At 39.6% G+C, this 22470-nt stretch overlaps 1 protein-coding gene across 7 annotated transcripts in view; it reads left to right on the plus strand.

The window, feature by feature from the left end:
* Positions 1-22470, plus strand: part of PCDH19 (protocadherin 19) — a 129013-nt gene that overhangs the window by 56680 nt on the left and 49863 nt on the right. For 6 of the 7 annotated variants that reach the window (XM_072430130.1, XM_072430131.1, XM_072430134.1 and 3 more), the window contains one exon: positions 13491-13549. The exons of the other annotated variant lie outside the window; for it this stretch is intronic. In XM_072430130.1, coding sequence (XP_072286231.1) covers positions 13491-13549 — 59 coding nt within the window. The remainder of the gene's footprint in view (positions 1-13490; positions 13550-22470) is intronic. 7 annotated transcript variants of the gene reach the window in all.

The raw sequence follows: 22470 nt of genomic DNA on the forward strand, positions 1-22470 counted from the left end.
CGTCTCTTCTGAAGTTTATTATTAGATCTAATTGTTCCCCGACAATAAGACTCCACACTTACATATTTCTCAATTGATCTTTTCTCTTCTTTTTTTTTTTTCTAATTCGGCAGCGATCTCCCAGATTGCATTTCTCTGACACAATGGCAATCACCATTTTAAGATTTTTCTTTTGTTCGGCGGCGCTCTCACTCGCTGACATCACCGTACAACTTCCATCCAAATTGGCACAAGCTTCCTCCAGCAATTAGATTCACAATTTGACAGCGGTGACCCCCGCGCTGGATGTCCAACCTGAGCCCAAAGATGAATCGGTTGCACTTGTTTCTGCTTTCTGCACTGCATTGATAGAAAAGATTTTTTATAGCAGGATGAGAATTGTGGTCAGAAAATCTCTACTTTTTTATTATTAAATTTGAAGGGAGTTTTTTTTTTTTTTTTACTGCTCTCTTAATATCCTAATATTCACCATCTTTCTCTAGAACCTCCATAGCTGAAAGCTTAAATAAAAACAATGAAAGATGCGGGGTCAAGGACAGACAGGCTGGGGAGCGAGGGAGAGGAAATATGATACTGGACGTACAGGGCGGATCAATCTGACGTGCTGCAGATTCTAATGTACATTTTGAGAAGCTCACAGTGTGCACTGAAATCTGAGGAAGCAATTTCAGTCTAAGAGAGGAGCCGGGACAACTGTGCAAGATTGAAGGGAAGGCTATAGGATACCGTATATTTAATGATGGGAAGGCCTGAATGAAAATTTATTGGGCCTGATTCATGAAAGTTCTCCAAGGATGGAGAGAATACACTTTCTTCAGTGAAGCTGGGTGATCCAGCAAACCTGGAATGTTTTTTTTTTTACAAGTCATTCGCTATTTGTTAGTAAATGTTTTGAATATCCTGGACCAGATCCATTGCAGGTTTGCTGGATCCCCCAGCTTCACTGATGAAAGTGTATTCTCTCCACCCTTGGAGAACTTTCATGAATCAGGCCCATTGAAGGGAAGGCAGGGGGAAAATTTAAAGAAGGAAAGGCAGGAAGGCTGGAGGGCAAATTTTTGAAGGAAAGAATGGAAGGCAGATTAAATGAGGGGGATGATGTTGGGCAGATTTATTGAAGAGGAGGCTGCAGGACAATATTTATAAAGGGAAGGCTGCAGGGCCAATTTAATGAATCAGAATCTCTGCTCCTTTGATCGGGTTGTCCATTTGTATACCGCCAGGCCATATCCATCTTCTAGCAAAGAACTTTCTGTCTGTTGCCTAGTTTAATATTTGCATTGTGTTGAGATGAATTGATGTTCTGATATAATCCAGTAGGATGTCATCTCCCCAATATTATTTCATAATTCCGCTATCAGCCTCTCGCAGGCTTTTTCTGGCACTGGGTGTATGAGGACCACAGGGTACCGGTGAAGAGTTGGCTTCCCGATAACGATCTGGCGGCCTCCTCATCCAATCTTATCTGGGCACTTTACAGACTTAACTTTTTTTTTTTTTTATCGCGCTCTTCTATCATGTGCTGCATAATTAGCATCTGGATCCAAACTGCCAAACGGAAAATTTCACACCTGAGAACCTCAAATTATTACACTCGGCAGCTTCCTGAAGTTTTCTTAAAGGTAAAAGCTGCGCTAAGATATAAAAAATGTAATTCTGTTACTATTTATTTCTCTTTATATAGCAAATCGGTAAATCATTTTCCAGTGCAGCCAAAATCGAAGAAATATGACTTGGAAGATAAAACGGGAGTTTTAAAGGGCAGTAGGTAGTCTGAATGGGATTAACGTGAAAGTGTTGCTGCATTAATAAGTCACAGCCCTTCTTCTAGTTTTGAGATCCACGTGAGCTCAGAGGGAGCAAGATTTACATAAAGCTGTGCCAAAATTAACAGACAATTTTTTTTAGTTATTTTTATACAACTTAGCAAAATTGTTTTTTCAATGCAGCCATTGGGAAGCCAAGTGCAACCTGCAAGATAATGATAACTTTCAACAGGTGAGGCTTCTATAACGGCTTAAAGTGGACCTATCACCAAAAAGACAAAAAGGTGAAGGTGAAAAAGGTGAAGCCCCTCCCCGTCTGTCTTTATTGTCGCGGCGATAAGGATCAAATGGGAGCGCAGAGCCTTCTGGGATTTCCATGTCACGAATCCCAGGAGGCTGCTGGCTGTGTGGGAGTTCGGGCATGCACAGAAGGGGGGTTTTCCTGTCATGGGAAAAAATTGCTGATCTCACACATGCGGGATGCAAGATCAGGTGCCATAGCCAGAAGAAGAAAGAAGATGGCGGAGGAAAATGGTGGCGTCCGGCGCTTCCTGGGGTGAAGTCAGATCACTTGAGGACGCAGAACCCAAACTGGAACAGCGCCATAGGAATCGGGGGCTCTGCGGGAGTAAAAGTAAGTATTTTTGTTTTGGTTTAGTTGCCCTTTAAACAGATTAAAGAGAACCTGTTGCTTTCGCCATGCATTGACGGATTGCATTCTACTTTCTGGTTTGGCGCACCCCATGAATGCATTAAGTAAATGACTCACGCCCACACATCGCATTCAATCTCCATCTACAAACTCAATGAACTCACAAGAATTGCATCCTTCCAGACCTCGCGGTACATGTACCTGCAGGGCGTCGGTGAATTATTCTGCGCTGGCACCTCGCTAGCGGTGAACACATCGCAGAAAGAGACGGGGGGCCCCTGGGCGTGACACAAGCTGTTGCCGCATCCGGATAACAAAAGCACTGTGAACTCTGTCAGCGTGCCGCAATCATGGGATGTCATTTTCATCTTAATGAAATCACACACCGTGCGCGCGGCACTGATCTGCTGCGCTCGGTGACGGGAAAAGCTTCTGGTGGTTTATACATCTCTCAGTATTAGCCATATATAGATGATTATAAAGAGAAGTGCTTTGTGTTTAAATCCTACTTTCTGCTCCTTTAAAAGAGCCCTTAAAACCCATCTTTTCAATCTTACCTACCCGTCTTCTTCTGTTACTTAAACCCTCACTACTTACCCTCCATTCCATATCCCCCTCCTATTGTGTTATACTTCCCCACCTCCTAGATTGTAAGCTCTCCTGGCTAGGGTCCTCTCCTCCTCCTTTGTCACTGGCTGCATCTGACTCTCAACCCCTATTTATTGTACAGCGCTGTAGAATATGTTGGTGCTATATAAATCCTGTTTATTAATATTAATAATAATAATAATAATAATAATAAAAATAATAATAAATATGTCTGTAGTCAGCTTTAGCAGAAATTATAGTAATAAATTGCAATAATAATAATTGCAATAAATGGAAGGTTACTAGTCCTTAGATTTGGCGGTACCTGCTGGTATCACTTCCTGTCATAGGGTGACAATGCTAAGGCAACAGAAGGCCTCCCACTCTGATCTTATCATAACATAGGGGGGCGTTTTGTACTCCAAAATATTTACTGGTGACAGTCAATGGATCTTATGGATAACAATTGTTTTCCAACCTGGCCCTGTGTTGTCATCCTCCACTGCAAACACATATTGTGAAGCTTTTCCTACTGTTGTCAACATGGACCCTGCAGCAAAAGTAATAATGATACAGTAGGCCTGACTTATTAAAGTTTCTCCAAGGCTGGAGAGGATACACTTTCATCAGTAAATCTGGGTGATCCAACAAACCTGGAATCGCTTTCTGATTTACTATTTGCTAGGAAGTGTTTTCTATCCTGGACCAGATCCATTCCAGGTTTGCTGGATCACCCTGCTTCAATGATGAAAGTGTACCCTCTGCAGCCTGGAGAGCTTTAATAAATCAGGCCCATTGTGTATAGAAAATGAAATAGAATATATTGGGGTTCAGGTCTGTGTTATTTGATGCCTTCATGTCTGTTCACGTGTGAGTTTGGCACCATGGTGGTTGCACTTGCCGCAGCTGGACCGCACAGGGCAGCTCCCTCATGTGAGGGGTCTATCTGTACGCTTACATATCTGCTTTTCTTCATGGCTGAAGAGATCTTCCTATTCCGTACACTGCTGGACAGCAATTTCTCAGATGATAAGTGAAAGTCGCGGTGGGAGCGCTGCAGAGGGACGCATTTCGCAATGGGGAGGTGGACTGAGACCACCAGCTAATTTCACACTGGACTGGCTCAAACAATCATCCTTACATCCTCGCTATACATTTACCTGCTGGAGCCTATAGTGAAAATGGCTCTGTGAGGATGGTTAAAGGCTGATGACATACAATCTGTTCCTTCCCATTCTCTCCGTATGAAATTACGGCATTACAGCTGATGTAAACCTGAACTGGATGCTGGTAGTTTGCTAAAACACTGCATATCATGGAATCAATTCTTAATTTAGTTCTAATATCTCAGTTCTGCTGATCTCCTCTCCTTCGGCCTCTTTGCAATCACTTTCTGGCTCCAGTGGAGAGTGGTAACGTGTATAGACATAGACACTAGTAGTAGGGCATATGGCAGGGTGACAACCCAAGGGCATGGTCGGTAGAGAGAGAGAGATTATTGTCACCCAAGGTTCCTTATGGCAGGATCATCATAAACTGCATGTAGACAAGTAGTGCAAGAAAGAGGCTGCAAGACTTAGGGCTGAATCAGAGAAGAGTTACATCATGGATAATACAGGATTATGGGCAGCTGAACACCCACCTACCATCCATCTACTGCCGAACCGTCAATCTTCAAACCATTTACCTTCCATCTACTGCCCATCTTCCATCCATTTATTGCCCATCTACCATCCAACTTCCATCCATTTACTTTCCATCTCTTGCCTATCTTCCATCCATTTACCTTCCATCTGCTGCCCATCTACCCTCCACCTACCTTCCATCTATCATCTACCTACTGTCTGTCTACTGCCCATCTGCCATCATTCTTCCATCTATTCACCGTTCATCTACTGTCGATTGCCACTATATCTACTGTCCATCTACCGTCAGTCTGCTATCCATCTACAGTCCATCTTCCATCCATTTACCTTCCATTTACCGTCAATCTATCATTCATCTATTGCTCATCTACCCTCCACCTACCGTCCATCTATTATTTACCTGCTGTCTATCTACTGCCCTTCTACCGTCCACCTTCCATCCATTTACCTTCCATCTACTGCCCACTTATCTTCCAACTACTGTCCATCTATCATTCACCTACTGTCTATCTACAGTCCATCTGGGACCCATCTACAACCCATCTACCATCCATATTCCATCCTTTTCCCTTCCATCTACCATCTATCTTATATATCGCCTGTTCATCTGCCATCTATCTACCATCCATCTGCTTTGGCTACCAAGAAACCCCAGGAGATCCACATCACTATAATACAACAAACTGTTGATAAAAGTGAAAACAAGCACTTTATTTATAACGATATTGCAATTGTTGATGATGTACAGCTCTCAAACAAACTACATGGCATTCAGTTTCATCAAATGTAATCAGGTCTCTTGGTCTCTACTTGATTGTGACGGTAAAAGCTGCAGGGTTGTTAACCTAATACACTTCACTGCTAAGTGAGTCACCGCCATACAGTTTGGAACTTGACAGGCTGCTAATTTTCTGGGGTCAGTGACGCACTAGGCAGGACTATGCCTCCCCGAAACCGGCGCCTTCAAAAACAAGTCGGCAGCAGGAGCTCCCTTTACCCTCCCAGTAAGTAAACCAAAGTTTCCCTATAAATAAGGCCAATTAACCACTAATTGCCTACAAATAAACGACACATTATTATTTAAAAATAAGAAAAAAAAAATCCAAATAATCTAATTATTTCCAAAGCATTGTGCAAGGAGTAGCAATTAGCGATGTTTATGATTGCATTATATTCACCGCAAAGCCTTATTATATATTCAAGGATGGCAGGAACAGTATAGACGTACAGTACATACTTTGATGCATAAATAAAGATGCTGCGACTTAATTAGCCTTTCTCGAAGGAAAACAAGAAAAGGATTTTTTTTCCTCTCATTCTTACGCATTTTATGCAATTATTCTAATGGGTTTCATGGCGTATGTTGTCAAGGCCTTTGTCTTGGCTGTATTCTGCCGAAGCACAATGAGAGAACCGGTGGATAATTGTGAGCGTTCCAGACTACGGGAGGTATGAGAAACGGGCTCGGTGAATAGACTTCACAGCGGGAGCAAAATTCCACTGTCATTAAATTTCAGACAATTGTATCAAGAGATCTGGAACAACTGGCCCTGTCAGCACTCGGATGACCTTGAGCGTGTCACTTCATTGGGTGTTGCACATCTCTTGTCGAAGCTTTTGAATTTTAGTTCGGCTATCAAAGAATAAGAATGTTGACACTATGATTACAGTTTCTGAGAACGAGATAGACTTTTATAAAATCTTTAAAAATATTGGATCAAAAAAGGAAAAAAAAGTTTGATCTATCATATATACTTTAAACACCAGAAAATGAGAAATTTTCCATTGCTCTGCTTTCTCTGAATAAAGGAATTCTTCAGTGTTATCGGATTGTTACGTATTGATGATTCACCGCTAATTAAAAGTGATTGGGGCTGACAGATGTATCATTAGGGGTCTTAGACATACAAAGAATGTTACTGAAGCTTGGCAAATGTGATGGAATTTTGCAAAGATTATCAATGAACAATATTTATAAATAAGACAAATCTTCAACAAAGGATGAAGAAGTCAACAATGGACGACAGCTGTATACTTTAGACCTCTGCCTTCTTCCAATACCCAGATATAATGAGCTGATATGTCCTTTAAACATTTTTTTAACAGTTCACCTGGGAGAAGTGAATAAAAATGCATCCAAAAGAATTCCTCATTGAGTTAATGGTGTAATGGACTTTCCATCATTTGGGTAACTTCTCACTTTTTTCCCTCAAGGTGCTCAGGTTCCAATGCCAATTCCAATGCCAATACCAATCCCTAACCCAAATCCAGCATGAAGAGAATAGGAAAGAGCTCCATTTTTTCCTTGCAGGAAATGTGATGGGAAACTTATTCAGTGGTAGAAAAATACCCCCCTAGCCGCTCTCTCCTCTCCTCCAATGACGTACTAATGACTTCCTTACTCATAACCTTGTCACATGCACGGCTCCAAGACTTTTCTAGAGCTGCCCGGAATCTCTGGAATTGTCATCCACGTCCTGTTCAGCTTGCTCCTACTTTCTGCTCCTTTAAAAGAGCCCTCAAAACCCAACTTTTCAAACTCACCTACCTGTCTTCTTTTGTATCTTAAACCCTCACTACTCCCCCACCATTCCATATCCCCCCTCCTATTGTATACTTCTCCCAGCCCCTAGATTGTAAGCTCTTCAGGGCAGGGTCCCCTCCACCTCCTGTGTCACTGTCTGTATGCCATTTGCAACCCCTATTTAATGTACAGCGCTATTATAATAATAATAATATTACACACCACAATACAAATAGCTTTTTTTTTACTATAGAATACGATATGGTTAACTCTTCTGTCTGGTTATTAATAAGACATCAAAACTGCTTCTCTTCCAATGTACATCTATAGGAATGCAAATGCAGCTTGAATCAGGTTGATGCAGGTTAGAAGAACCAAATGTCAAGAGCACTTGTCCAAAAAATTCTGAATGACCTCAAAGGCATCCTAAACTAATTATAAAAAGAAAAAAAAAGTCTGAAATTGTTTGCCTGGAATTGGCTTTCCATTGAGAAGTTGAGTTTTTTGGATGGTCAGAGAGAATGCAAGGAGGAATAAAATCTTCATGCAGATATTATCATTGGTGGGAGTCAAAGTCATTTGCAAGGCAGGGGGGCCACCACAGTGTCTTCAATGATCTATAGATGAATGATGGAAATTTTTCCAACAGAAGCTTATCCATCAGAACAATTCTAAGGCTAATTATCAGGAAAAAGTCATTCCGGAACGTTGAGAGTTTTCAGCTACTTCACCTTTAACAACACAACTTGTATTTCAGCAGGTGGCCGATGTCTCCTAAATTGGATATATTTCAGAAGGGGTGAGAAGTAACTAGCCTTCTCTTAGCTTTATTATCTACATGCAGCATCTTCCTCCACAGAAAAGCCCCGCACTCTCATTTCGGATTAATCACCACATCCCATACCACGCTCTCTATTCCACATCGTCTACTGACAGCGTTGCGGGGATTGTTGATGCGCCAAGATTTGGCTCGCCGAGCTATTACCCATTTAGAGATGATTTTTTTTTTTATTTAACTGGTAGCAGCTGCACGACTGTATATTTTTTCCCTCCAAAGCTTTTATTTATTTCTCAAATAACGTATTAATTTGGTAAATGAAATATATTGAGCTGCGATTAACGGAGAGAAGGAGATGGTTGAGTAAATGAGGGATAGCTCTCAGGCCTAAAATTACATTTCTCCTCTGGCAGGGTTCCCAATTTTTTTGTGATCTTTGATTTTTTTTCTAGGCACAGCAAAAAAATATTAATCTTGGAAAAAGAAATAACTTGTCTTAGACATCATGTAAAATATATCATGGGAGAAGGAGTGCTAGGAAGAGAGAGAGGCATGCAGGCATTGGTGGGTGGTGTCAAAATCCATACTTGATGATTATGGCACATACCAGTGGACCTGCCATGGCTGCATCCTTGGAAGGCGGCTCCATGGTGGACTTGCTCTGTGCATATGTGCTGATTATGGCACATACCAATGTATGCCCAAATCCTCGGTAGGTAGCATCTTTGCCGCAGGCTGCATGGGCCACTTACTCCATGCATACCTGCTGATTCTGGCACAAAGCAGAGCACAGCCACTCGGCAGCAATGACAGGTTCGGGATCCGCAATGGCTGCATCCTTTGAAGGTGCCATCTTCACCAATGGCTACATGATGCAATTTGTAATGATGGAAGTCTTTGGTCTTGGATGGCCACTAATCTGAGATTGCTTTCCATTGAGACACGTAGAGATTGGAGTTGGTAGCCATGCCTTTTATCGAGATTTTACAGAAGACCTATAATGCCCAACATTTTATATTTGCATTTGGCCTCATAGTCCTTGTGTTAAAATGGGCAGGAATGGTTTTGGACTAAAGGAGACAAGTATGAACTGGAGGCTCAAAATGCAAAGCTTACCATCTCCCTCTACCTCTGCTATTCCATCAGTTGGGGTCCCGGAGAAGGTAGGGCGATTGGCCATTGGCCAGTATTCCCTAACCTAAAACTAGCCTGACAAAAGGAGTGGCTACATACCAGAGGGAGCATATATTTGTATATTGCACATCAACAACATTGCTGTTTATTGAGATATGCATTGCAGATTATGTATATGTGTGTATGCCATATATCACTTCTATTGTCTTTCATAAAACTTAATATTAGTGGTATTGAAGCATTAATGGTAAGAAAACTTTGCTTAGAGAATTGAAAATCATGCAGCACAACATCTTCCTGTATAATGAGTTAGTTTTGACTGTCAATAAGTCTGGTGCCTTTTTAAAATGTTAAAAGATATTTTCCAAAATTGTTTTCAATTTCCTTTAATAATGGCAGTTTGTTATCAGCTAGAAACCAGGAACGATAAAGGAAGTATAATGTCATCCCTGTAAAAGAAGCACAAAATTACTTTGTCGCAACACAATTCTTTTTTCTTAACTAGTTTGTTAAAAGTTTTGTTTATTCCAAAGTTCCTTTGCCAGGAGTTTTCTTGAACTTTTCGTTTAATGACTTTTTATATAGGATATATCCTAATGCTAAATTGCATTTCGTTCTAGCCCCATTGATGATATTACAAACTTAGCGGCTGATATATTTTAATACCTTTATTGGACACAATCAATGCATTTATCATTTATGGAACCAAGATATGACAAGTCATTATTCATTTCTGGAATGACAAAACGTCAGATTTTCTCATTAGCTGAGTATACAGTTCTACAGAATAAAACTATTTTTAGTTAAATCAGTAGATTGAAACCCAATGAAGATTAATGTAAAGCACTAAGAAGGTATAGAGGTAACATTGAGAGGTAAAATATATAATTTTTCACCCAAGCGCATAACGAACACAAGTGTGTTTTTGGCAGGCTTTACGCCTCATCAATCATACTCATTTTTTAATCTGAATATATTATTACAATCCAATTTCTGTATATCCATAATGTAATATTTTCAGAATTTGCAATTTTAAACAGAACCATGTAAAAAAAATGCTAATAGTTCAATATTTGTAAAATAATGTATGGCATCTTGAAATGGTAATGATATGCTAATGGTAATATACCTTTGAACTTGCCACTTGCAGAATTAGCTTCATTGGGGAATTGGAAGCAATTAGTTTGGAAACAGATTGTGGTCATATGGACTATCTATTGCCTGCTGATCTATTGGCCATCAATTTATTGCCGTTGCATTTGTGTGTTTGAAATCATAAAGCAGAATGGTGCTATGCACTCCCATATAGGAAGATGTTTGTGGAAAGAGCTTTATTTACATATTTTGGTTTGGAGGTGGTGAGGGTTTGGCTCAGGCTTTTGGTGGCTAGTGGCCATCTTTTACCTGTTGGAGGTGGCATTACAGGATATTCATAGCACAGTTCCATCTAGAAGGCCCTTTTTTTTGGTTATCAGAGGATTATTGTTTGACTTTGGCCTATTATGGCTAGTGGTCACCTTTGCCTGTTGGGGGTGGCATTACCAATATATTCTTCGTAAAATCCCATCTGGAAGGCCTATTTTTTAGATAGGAGAGGATGATAGTTTGGCTTAGGCTTATTGGGGCTGGTGGCCATTTGTAACTGTTAGAGGTGACATTAACAGAATAATCATTAGAAAGTCCCATCTGAAAGGCCCATTTTTTTCATAGGTGAGGGTGCTGGTTTGGTTTTGGCCGATGGTGGCTAGTGTCCACCTTTACCTGTTGGAAGTGGCATTAGCAGGATATTCATAGCAAAATCCCATCTGCAAGGCCCATTTTTGGTTCGGATACGGTAATGGTTTAGTTTGTGGCCTGCTGTACCTGTTGGTGGTGCTATTATCAGGATATTCATACCTGTTAATACTGGAAGGCCCATTCATCTCTGCCAGGGCAGGTAAGTAGAGGACTTCCATTGATGTAGATAGGCAACAGGGGAAAAACCAGCTTGGCTAATATGCTGTGCCAAGAAGGTTTGTGCACAATGCTAATGCAATGTATGCAATAAAGAATGCTAGATTTAAACTTCCAATATTCTCATTTTCTCAGTGTTGCTCTTCTTCCCTTTTTCTCTTTCTTCTCTGACTCAGGTATTGAGAAGCAAACATTGCTACTTAGAAAACAGTGAATAAGTCTAATAAGAAATAGACTGTTTTGTTGATTTATAAATAATAGATCAGCTCCAGTTTGTGTATTCAGTTCATTCTCTGCAGAGTTTATACATAAAAATACAGCTATTAAACCTTAGAGAATCGTTCCTCCATTGTTGGAATGCCCCCAGCTCCTTCTACCTTGGATGAGCAATGTATAAATTGTTAAAAAATAAATCTTAGTGGAAAGCCAGCAAAGTGAGACTTTGTTACAAATTGCAACATTGTATTTAATAAAAAGATAATGAAAAATACTGAAAGGCCATTTCTTTAACATGTTACTTGTATGGTCTCTGATCATTGGAACAGCCGGCAATAATATAATCCTAAATTAATATATTACTGAGCTCTAAAGCTCTCGATGTGTTCTTTTTGTATCTGAGATAACACATCTACTGTCACATGTAATGATATAACACGAGAGACGGTTAGAGTGACATTTTTTAAGCTATGTTTGCCTTTATATCAGTGGGGCCCATATGTCTGTCAGTGGAGATGATTGGCAATCGGCAGGGCGCAACTCACCGGTAAGCCCCGTGAAGCGAAGGCAGGGCGGACTTCACACTGGTTGTTTGAGATCTGCAGGAAAATGACATTTTTTGCGTCTGTACAGGCCGCTGACAAGGTTAATGTAGGTCACGGCTGTTATGCTTCATTTTCTGCGGGCTACCGTGAGTGTCAGGGTAAGAGACGGGTCCAACACAACAGGTGTAAGAGCTCAATTTCAACATCGCCGAGGTCTGTCAGAGCATCAAAAATGTTGCAATACTAAAAGGTTTTATATTTTCCTTAAAAAGGAAAACCCTAAAAAGGAATATCGGCATTTTTACAAACAATATTCTTGCTCTTATTTATTTTCCAGAACAGGGGTGTCAAACTCAATTAAAAACTTGGACCAAGTCGGGGGCCAAACTTGAAATTTATTGAAAAAATTGAGTTTACTACTTCATCCATAACTAACAAAAACAAACCCCTCTACACACACTTTAGGGTTGAAAACACTAATTTCTATCTATCTATGCAACCTGTATGTTGTTCATCCTCTCACATCACAAGTTTGTCTGCCACTAAATATTAAACTATGCAGTCTCTAATGGATTGAAACACAATGCCCCTGGTAGTCAGGCACCATGTCATCATTGCCTAGGCTTTTTGTCACATGATGGGTGTACAGGAATAATGTCTATGTATTGCATGTATTGAAAATGATGATGTGAGGTAGTAACATAGAGATTCATGTGGATCCTGCCATGTGTAAGGAAATGAATGGAGATTCTCTGTGCACATTCTAGCAAACTATAATAGATCCTCTGTAAAGATCTGACTGTAAGTCCTCCCAGCTATGTACTACAATCATAGAAATACAGTTGGGGTGATTAAACCCATTGTTTTCCTGCCTGATATAGAAGATTCAAATTAACCGCTGTGCTGCTTCTATTATTTGCATGGAGAACTACAGTTACAATGTATTACTGTAGGCGCATGTGATGTGTGAGTGGGGGGGGGGCAGAAATATCTCAACTCCGGTTCCATAGACTCGAGTAATGCCTGGGACTACAAATCCTGGCATTACTTGCGTCTATAAAACAGTCAATAGAACGGAACAACAATGCGGAGCCACGCACGAGTGATGCCGGAAATTGTAGGAGCGCCATCACCTGTTGCAATAGGTAGTAGGGGGTGTGTGGGCAGGCAGGCCAGATGTAATTTATTTTCGGTATTTTTTAGGAAGCCAAAAAAAGGTCCTTGCGGGCCACATTTTACCCGCGGGCCACATTTTGACACGCCTGGTCTGGAATAAGTTCACTATGTTGGTTTATTGAAATGTAACTTTTAAAATAAAACATGATACATATTGTACAAGCAATTCTTTCCCCTGCATTGTTTTATTATATGTTGATTCTGCCGGTAGATTTATTATTTTTCCATTGGCCAAATTTATTGTGGGTGGGAGCACTAGCTGGGGTGAGTGAACTGGGGTAAACTGAATGCCCCCTGGTGCACAATTAAAGCTTATTTAGTAGTGAAAATGGCCATGTGTTTGTTAATTAGATTTAAAGGCGGTCATTCATGTAGGAAAGGAACTACAGACTTTTGGGAATTACTAATAAGGCCACCCATGAACAAGACAATCATAATAATATTAAATTATAATTTTTTTGTATCACTGCCACTTCTCTAATGCCATCTTGTCTTCTCCATTTGTCTTTCAGACAGAGAATTACACATTCGACACAAACTATGTGAACAGCAGGGCACATCTGATTAAAAGGTACGTACAGAATTAGTTGGTATATTAATGGTTACCATGCTGAAACCTTCTACTAAATGATGATTTTGGGCAGACCAATGGCTGGGTTGTTCTACTGTTGTCAAGAGATTTGGACTTGAGTTTGGTTGCTACCATGCGTCTGTTGAGTTTGCATGTAGATCAGGGTTTCTCAGGGTTGCAGGGGAGCAATGAGCAGTTTGCACCCCTCGGGACAGTTTGGTTGACACCAATGATCTTTTTGGCTATCTGTAAGGGTGACATTCTTCCCAATGGCCAGCAATGTAAGAGGAATTCTTCCCACTCACCACCACACTAATATACTGTGATCTGTAGATATAGAAATTATGGGAGGGGTTCCCTGAAGACCTGAAAGTTGTTTCAGGGGTTACACCCATGTTAAAAGTTTGAGAAACCTTGATGTAGATGATACTCAAAGTTTGGGTTAACGTCTTCTTTCCTTTTATCTTCATATAAACAAGTCAACTGACCTTTTACCAGTCCTTATTGTAATGGTGGCATTGGGCAATTAATTGAATGTATCCTCACTGGGCCAAAAACATTCAAAATAGCTTAGAGTTTCCCATAAGCCTAATACTTTAGTCCAATAAGCTTTACCTAATAAACCCCTTCAAGATATAATATGTTCATAAGTATAAACCTGTCGGGGTTCAAACTTGCTTCAATGCTTGCAACCTGGTACTTAATAGGAAGATCTGGTTCATTCTAACCTTCACTTTTCCAATGTAAAAAGTTGCAGTGCCTACATCCCTAAGGACATGTTAACCCTTACGTAGTATCTAACCAAATCAGAAAATTCCTATTGTAGGGGATACCTTTAAAAGAAACTTGGTACAAACTTTTGAAAACATAAATGATCCAAGCTTATGCACCAATGGAATGACTGCGAAGTGCCATATTGAGCTGAATTTATTGATAGTTCTAACAATATTGAAATGGCTATCGGTTGGAATTGGAAAGGTAACTTTTAATACCAAAAATGGCATGGTGTTGATGATGGGTACACTTTAACCTTGGTAGGCATGTAGTTTTGTTTTTCTATCCGGCTTATGCATATACAGCTCGAATACTAGGGACGGCGTAGACAAAGGGGGGGTCTGCAGACGGTAACAAGTCACTTTACACCTGTGCTGCACGACCGATAATTGAGATAATATTTTTCTGGCATTCATCAGAAGAGAAAAAGGGACACGGTGTCGTGGTCAAATACAAGACAAGAAAATACAGTAGTTGTATTTACAGCCGGGGGTGTACGCAGACAAACACACCTGCTCGAAACAGGCTCACATCTGCCTTTCCCCATTCTTCTTTTGTGATGGAGCCATTAATCAAAAGCAAAGCAAACATGGCCAGCTTGGGCGCAGACTGATAGCTAGTCGGCGGGGCCCGCCCTCTACTCTTCCCTCTCCTATTCATCTGCGAGGCTCTCTTTGCTCAAGTCAGGAATGCTACAGCAAACATCCTTCATTGTTCCTCAGTCCTGGATCGTCCCACCACAGGAAACATCACAAGCTGTAAAGTGGTTTTACTTTTCAATAAAGGATTTTCCTTCAAAGCAATACTTAAATGCTTTTCAAAGCCCCCTTTTTTCCCATGATGCTACTTCCAGATCTGCCAATGTTATGTTGAAGACTTTTTTTTTTCTGGCTCTCAGGCAAAGTTGTGGGTTTTTGTTTTCCAAAACTTGTTTATTAGTTACATTTTGACATTTATCATGGGAATAATAAAAAATAGATTGCAAAAAAAAAAATAGATGCAAATTGGATGATATATTTCAAAAAAAGATTGCCATAAAAAGAGTACCGGTATTTTTTAAAATACTTTACTTTTTTTGCATCATTTTTGCATCTTTCTGTCACTTCATGTGTAATGCACTCAGCAAGCCAGCATTGCAATGGACAGTGATGGAGACAGTGATGAAATATGGATGCACAATGCAGGAGAACAATCGGCAGAAAGTTACCCTCCTCTTACCTGGGAATGTCTGATGAATTACCTCCATGGTAGGATCACCAGGGACTGTTTTAATGAAATCTGAAGATTTTGGGCTATTTCAGACCCATGGTAAACTGCAGCACTATGCCATGGGTGTAACTGAAATCCTATTTAAGTGAATGGCAGGAAACAATTTTTAAGACCATTTTTCACTTGCAGCTGCACAGAGCTGCAACAGAGCACTACGTGGTTCCTGAAATGATGCCTTTACCATTTGGGATTTGTGCAGAGATGAGTGCAAATGTGGTTGCCCATGGTGCCGTTTGCCTCTCGGGTGCAAAAAAGCACTTTGCTATTCGCCCAAGAGCTGTGATTCACTTGAGAGATGTGGGTTTCCACAGGTGGGTCTGAAGGGGCCCTAAAAATACCATTAACCCACATTTTATTGGTTGGGTTTTTTATGGATTTATTTATACATTTTTAATGTGGGCACCTTTTATCGAAAGAGCTCGTAATTTCCAGTATCTACTATAGTCTAATGACCCTAACATAGTCCAAGCCATTTTTTTTGGAGGAGGGGGGTGACCCATTAGCATGTTGTGGACATTATAAGCATGATGCCAGAGGAAACCTCCATCAACATAGAGATAATATACAAAATCCATGCAGAAAGTATCCTGGCTGTGATTCAAACCTGGTGCTGCAATTCCGGTACATAGGCCCTCAGCCACCCACCATGTCCCCTTTATCAGGTTAGTAAACAATACTTGTTGAGCATTCAAACAAAATTAAATTATTGTTTGCTACAAAGTTTCAGTTTTTTCTAATACTTTGCTCATGTTTTCTCTGTTCTCTGGACATCCTTTATGGACTTGCTATGTGCACGTACTCACTACGTCTAAATAGACCATTCAGTTTTCAACTCCTTCCCCCCCAGCAGGAAGTTTCCTATCAAGTTAAACTATTTTGCTACTTTTTTATGAATAAACCTTAATTAAATACTCAAGGCTCCTTGGAAACTGATTTGTTGACCTTTTGTCTGTTGAATTAGTCATGACCTTTATGAACAGAAGAACAAAAGGCACTAAAATAACAACAGCTTCCTGAACAAGTGGCTTCAAGGTCTAATAATTGTCTATTGAAGGCTTGGCAAAATCATAGCCTGGCTCATTTTTCAAAAAAAGGGTAAGAACTTCACTCAGGGCTTAAATGTTGCCTGAAAAGTTTTTTTATTGCTTCCTGTTCTTTTGATGTCCACCAAATAGACTTCAACTAATGTAAAGTCTGCTAAAAGGAAGCAATAAAAAAATGTTAAGAGGTTGTATATTTTCTTAATCTCCCCTAATCAGTAATTGTAGATAAAAGCATAATTAATGTAACTCCAACCTTCCCCCATAACCTCATCTAGTAGGCAGAATAGAGTTATGGTTGGCTGCTTTGGGTTGTGTAAGCTGTTGACACCTGAACTCAACGGTGAAAATACGGGATTACTAGACATGAGCATTTTTTTTAATGGATGAATAGTGAAGTATTAAATGTGTTGCCTTCCTAGATCATCCAGGGATTTCAGTGCAAAGATTAGGCTTCTGATATTACCTACGATAACCCTCACCACCACTACTCTACCATGGTACCAGTTTTCAATAGACTCCTTGATTAATAAAGGGTCCAGTGAATATAATAATATGGGAGTTGGCTTATAAGATTTTGGCTTGGGATATCAACCCTTGTTTCATTTTCTAAAGCTTTGCAGTGTTACTTGCCCACTCTGGGCAGAATGGTGACAGTGCCTCTTGTAGCCCAACCTTCCTAGTTCCTAGATATGCTCACACATTCACATTTCCTGTTGCAATATTTTAATAGGCCTGATTTATCAAAGCCTGGAAAAGATAGACTATCATGGGAGAAAATGGAATGGAATAAATCTACTCCAGGAATTGCCAAATAGCAAATTATTAAGAAATCCATTCTCATATTGCTGGATCATGCAGGTTCCTCCATGATAGTCTATCTTATCCAATCTTGGAAAGCTTTAATAAATCAGACCCAATGTGTTTATGCTCCGGAATCAGATGGCATTGGAGTTTTCCCAGTTGACTGTTGCCAATTCACTTCCATATCTATTCAAGTTTGGCAATTGGCTGTTCACATGGGGGAGATGGGCACATGGCTGCCCTATCCATGGGAGCCCACTCTTTTAAATTAATGGAATAAGGGGTCCCAAGGATCGATATGGAAAGCAACAAGGTGAGTAGAACTTGCTGGATGGGCTACTGGAGACATTTCAACCAATGATGTTAACACTAGAGATCTGAAAGATTTATGTATGTCAGCAATTCCGACCTCGGAGCCTAAGTACTTGTTTAGGATCTGTAGCCCCCTTGTTACAGAATCATTGATAAAGAAGACATCTCCCAAACTCACTTTAAAAAACCAAATCATTAATGGCAGTTCCCATATTTTTAGCCCGATGTTCTCCTTTTAATCCCAGTCGCCTCTGTTCCAATCTGACACAAAAATTCTTTTTTGTACTCTGTCTTGTGACTTGTTGAAAGTTTCTGTCTCTTTTCTGCAAAACCATTCTTTTTTTTATTTCAATGACCACAAAACCTTTTGACTCAACATACAATGTCAAAAGCCCATTTAGACTGGAACTCAGCGTTCCGTTAGAGAACACAACTTTTTTTTTTTACTTTTTTTTGTAACATCTTTATTTGAAAGGAAGCATTTGAAGATGAGGGTTTCACAGCTCCATACTTCCAGCTCTGTTGAGCCTATGAATGGTAGGTGGTCCGTTTGGTTTCTATGGACACGGAGGAGGGGGGGGGGACGGCATTAAGCTGCAAACGCTCGCAGCTTTTTTTCGGTCTCTTAAGTGGGGTTTTCAAGGGAGATTTCAATGGCATAGTTCTGTATAAGTAACTTCGGTCTTCCATCTCTTGATAACTTGTTGAAAATATTCTTAAAAGCCAACCATGTTGTTTCCAGCCGGACAGTTTTATTCAATAGCTTTTGTATTATTTTGCATATTGTTTTCTAAATAAACCATGAAGTTCTTTATGTTTTCTGCTCTTAATTCAAACTGGTTGGCGTGATAAAAATCTCAAAAATAATAATTTAAATATGTTATTTTTCTGATGGTTTGATTAGGTGCTTGTGTGTACTGAGCCGTTCAGCTGTGCCCACTTTGTCCTCCCTGGCACAACGGGGCATTCAGTGGGTGTGAAGACTTTTATACTTCAGGAAGATGTTTTGGAAAGAGGGCATGAATATGTAGCATTTTGCCTTTTAGTTGAAATAAAATGTTTTTGATTGATTTGTCAATGTTCATCGTCACCATCTACAGTGTCCCGAACTCCCCAAAGCTCTGCTAAGACATAAATTAAATAGGACCCACTGCTTATAATTCATAGTTATTCAATATATTCTGTATTTCAGTGCACTTGGCTTTTGTTTGCCAGATTTGGAGCTGGAGTTGATGGGCAGATCATGTAAGGAGCTCAACTGCTGGTCAATAGATTTTTAATGATCTCATCAGCATCTCAAACTGATGCTGTTGACCCAAACCCAAAACCTTTGATATCAGCCCTTAACCAGATTGATGCAGTTTAGAAAGAGGTCAAATGTAGGTCAGAAGAAGGTCAAATTTCAGCTATAGGAACAGTCTTTGTCGACCTTTTTAACATGGGATATATCAAGATATAATGGGAGAGGACCCTAACCCAAACTAATGTTCCTTGAATATCATCTACGTCAGGAGTTCTCAAACTTTTTGCCATGGAGGAACCCTTGAAATAACTTTCAGGTGTTGCGGGAACCCCTTCGATAATTACTATATCCACAGATCACAGTATATTAGTGTGGTGGTCAGTAGGAAGAATTCCACTTACATTTCTTGCTATTGGGAAGAATGTCATCCTTACAGATAGCCAAAAAGATCATTGTGGTCACTAAAACTGACCTGAATATTGTGTATTGCTCAAGGAATCTCTAGCAACCTCTTGAAGAACCCCAGTTGAAAAGAATGTGACTTTCATTAAATTCTTCTATCAGTGAACTTTTAGTGATCTCTGAACCATCTCGAACTGGTGAAAAAGCAGAATTAAAAGAAATCCATGTTTTTCCATTGACAAGCCTAAAATTCATCAACATAGGCCCTAAATGAAGCTTCATCCAAGATTCATAGAGTTGTGGATAGTTATTGTAGGTCCTCAGGAGAAACTAAGAGTTAAATTTCCAACATGGGGAGGTTATAACACTTTCTTGACTTTCTCCAAAACTTAACAAAGAAAAGTTTTGATGAGACATCCCATATTATACATGAAGCCACTACAAAAATTCCTTACGTAATCTTGTGTGATAAATTGTTTCCACATGTTCAAATCAGCTAGAAGAATCATCCTAAAATTGCTGTGTGTTCCTCTGTTTTTGAAGAATAATCAAACAATTAGTAACAATGTTTCAAATCTTAGAAATTTCCTGTGTAGCTCGGCGGTTTATGATACCATTACATCGGCATTTCCCCACATCATTCACAATGTCGTCCCATTTGGCTTGTGTAACATCGCTCTTCCCATTAAAAATCCCCTCCCCATCACATCTGTAAATTACTTACAATGAGTTAAATTGCAATTATTTTTTTAGTTTTCTGTCTGCTTTTCAGAATTATCACCATATTGCCTTATAAATCTTTGTACATGCCATTTATTTCTGATATAAAATATATTACCCAAGCCAGCAGATTGTAAATCATTGCCGACATTATTATTTATTGGATCGCACCATTGGGATCGTCCTATGATTTATTATAAGTGAGTGACCGTCAGTTTGCATTTCTTATAAATACGAGGGGAGTTAAGGTTCTGGGCCTATAAATCACAATAGGATAGGATTGCTGTCTGCTGTATATTTAAGTTACATTTTATATTGCATTGGCTTTATATTTGTTCAGGAGATGGTTTCATTTCATTGGCTATCTGTGCAGTTTTAAATTTTCATTTTTGGGTGAATAATGTGAGATTGCAGAGATTTTTGGCCTAGGGGACTCCAGTTGTAAGACCAAACCATTGAAATGACCAATTTGACCTTCTACCAAGATAGTTGGCTTTGGACCAAGGGAGATAGACTCTTCATTTTACATAGAAAGATTTGGATAACTATTCATAATGCTGGAGTCTATTTCTGGAAACCCTGACCATGATAAGGACCAACTACTAGCTTGAGTTCCAAAATGAATGTGGAGAACCCTTACTGGCTTGTAAATGGATTGTTGAGCTTCCTAATTGAACTCCTTGTTGACAGATAGGTAAGTCAATGAACCAAAAACAGACAAATTCTTCAAATATCAACTAAAAATTGATAATTCCCATTGCTGCCTATTTGTTTGATGCGTCTTGCCCTCCCCTTAATAGTTCATAACCTGTTATAGAAAATTAGAGCTCCTGGGTGTGGGAGAATGACTTTCACCCGGGTTTTGTCAGTGAAGCAGAAAACAATTTACCAGCGGTCTACATTCATTGCTGATTGTAGAACAATACATATGACATAGCTAGATGCCGGACCCCTGCAGGGAGACCACTGCTTCCGCACAAAGAACAAATGTCTTTCTCTGCAGCATGCTGGCAGGGGACGGACTTTTCTACTCAAGCTGTAGCAGCCTTAGAAAAAAACCTAAACTCACTTTGTTTTTGATCCACCTGGAACGTATTTAGGTGCTCTAAGGTTCAATTGTTTTTTTTTTCTTTCAACATAATTTGCAGTGTTTCTTTAAAGACCTGCAAACCTGCCGTACACTGTTATTTTGTGTAAATATTCTGTATGCTAACATTTACATTTTTTATGTAAAAAAGCCTCTAGAACAGAAGTTGACATTTAATTTAAAGCTGAACTCTGGGGAGATATAACAAACACAATTTAATGCAGTTGTGTATTCATGAAAGCATTATTAAATGTATTTTTCAGTACAGTTTGTTTAAATATTGGAATATTTCATCCTAGCTCAATGCAGAGCAGCATATAGGGTTTGTTCTTACTAACGCTTTAATGCAACATGCAGCAAGGCAGGTGAGATGCATTGTGTGCTGGGTTCCAAAAGGGAACTCATCAATGCACTACAAAGCACTTCAACTATTTTGTAGAATAAGATTTAGTTCTACTTTAGCTTTTCATTCTATTTTTTTATGGCGTCCATCATTTCAGGCTAGTGAAGGCTCACTGTAGAGAGCAGATTTCTTTTACAGGGTGAGCAATCAAGCTGTATATGGGAATCTATATTTCCCTTCTTATTTCTCACTGAATTTGTATCCTTAAACATTATTAGATGATCTTTATATAAAGCATCTTGTAAGATATAATTGACTTTTGTAGGTCAGGGCGAATTGGGCGGCACAGCCTCGCCTTCTGCTGCACATTATGAAGCGAGCAGCCTCAAATATCCTTCATCCTTTTTATTTAGTCTTTTTATTTATTTATACTCGCCACAAAAGAATAAATCTTTTGAAGATGAGCGTTGCTGAAACTTGCAAGGTGATTCATATGTAAAAGCGTCTGCGTAGATTCTGATTCCGCAACACATATTTCACAGACAAATAGGCCCGCCGCAGATATTCCCCCAGTTGATTTTTATTCAGCTAAAAAACAAGATCAAATGAGAATCAACTTGCAGAGCATGAAAGGCTGTGATGTACTGTTACAAATACTCCTTTTTCCTCTCCGTAATGTCGGAATCAATGTGCACTCACCAGAACATTATCACTCTGTAATTCTATCAAATGACTCCATCGGCAGCAAAAAGCTACCCAAAGTGCTTTTCTGTTTGTCCATATCATAATGTACAGGTAAACATCCAACCCAGGCTATGTCTGACATCAATTGGTGTCTGTATACAATGTATAGCCAATGTATAGAGAATAATGGACCCAGAACAAATGTTTCATGGGCTTCATCCCATCTAAATGTATAGTAAGGGC

The sequence above is a fragment of the Pyxicephalus adspersus genome, chromosome Z, assembly GCF_032062135.1.
Source record: "Pyxicephalus adspersus chromosome Z, UCB_Pads_2.0, whole genome shotgun sequence".
NCBI classification, from domain to species: Eukaryota; Metazoa; Chordata; class Amphibia; order Anura; family Pyxicephalidae; genus Pyxicephalus; species Pyxicephalus adspersus.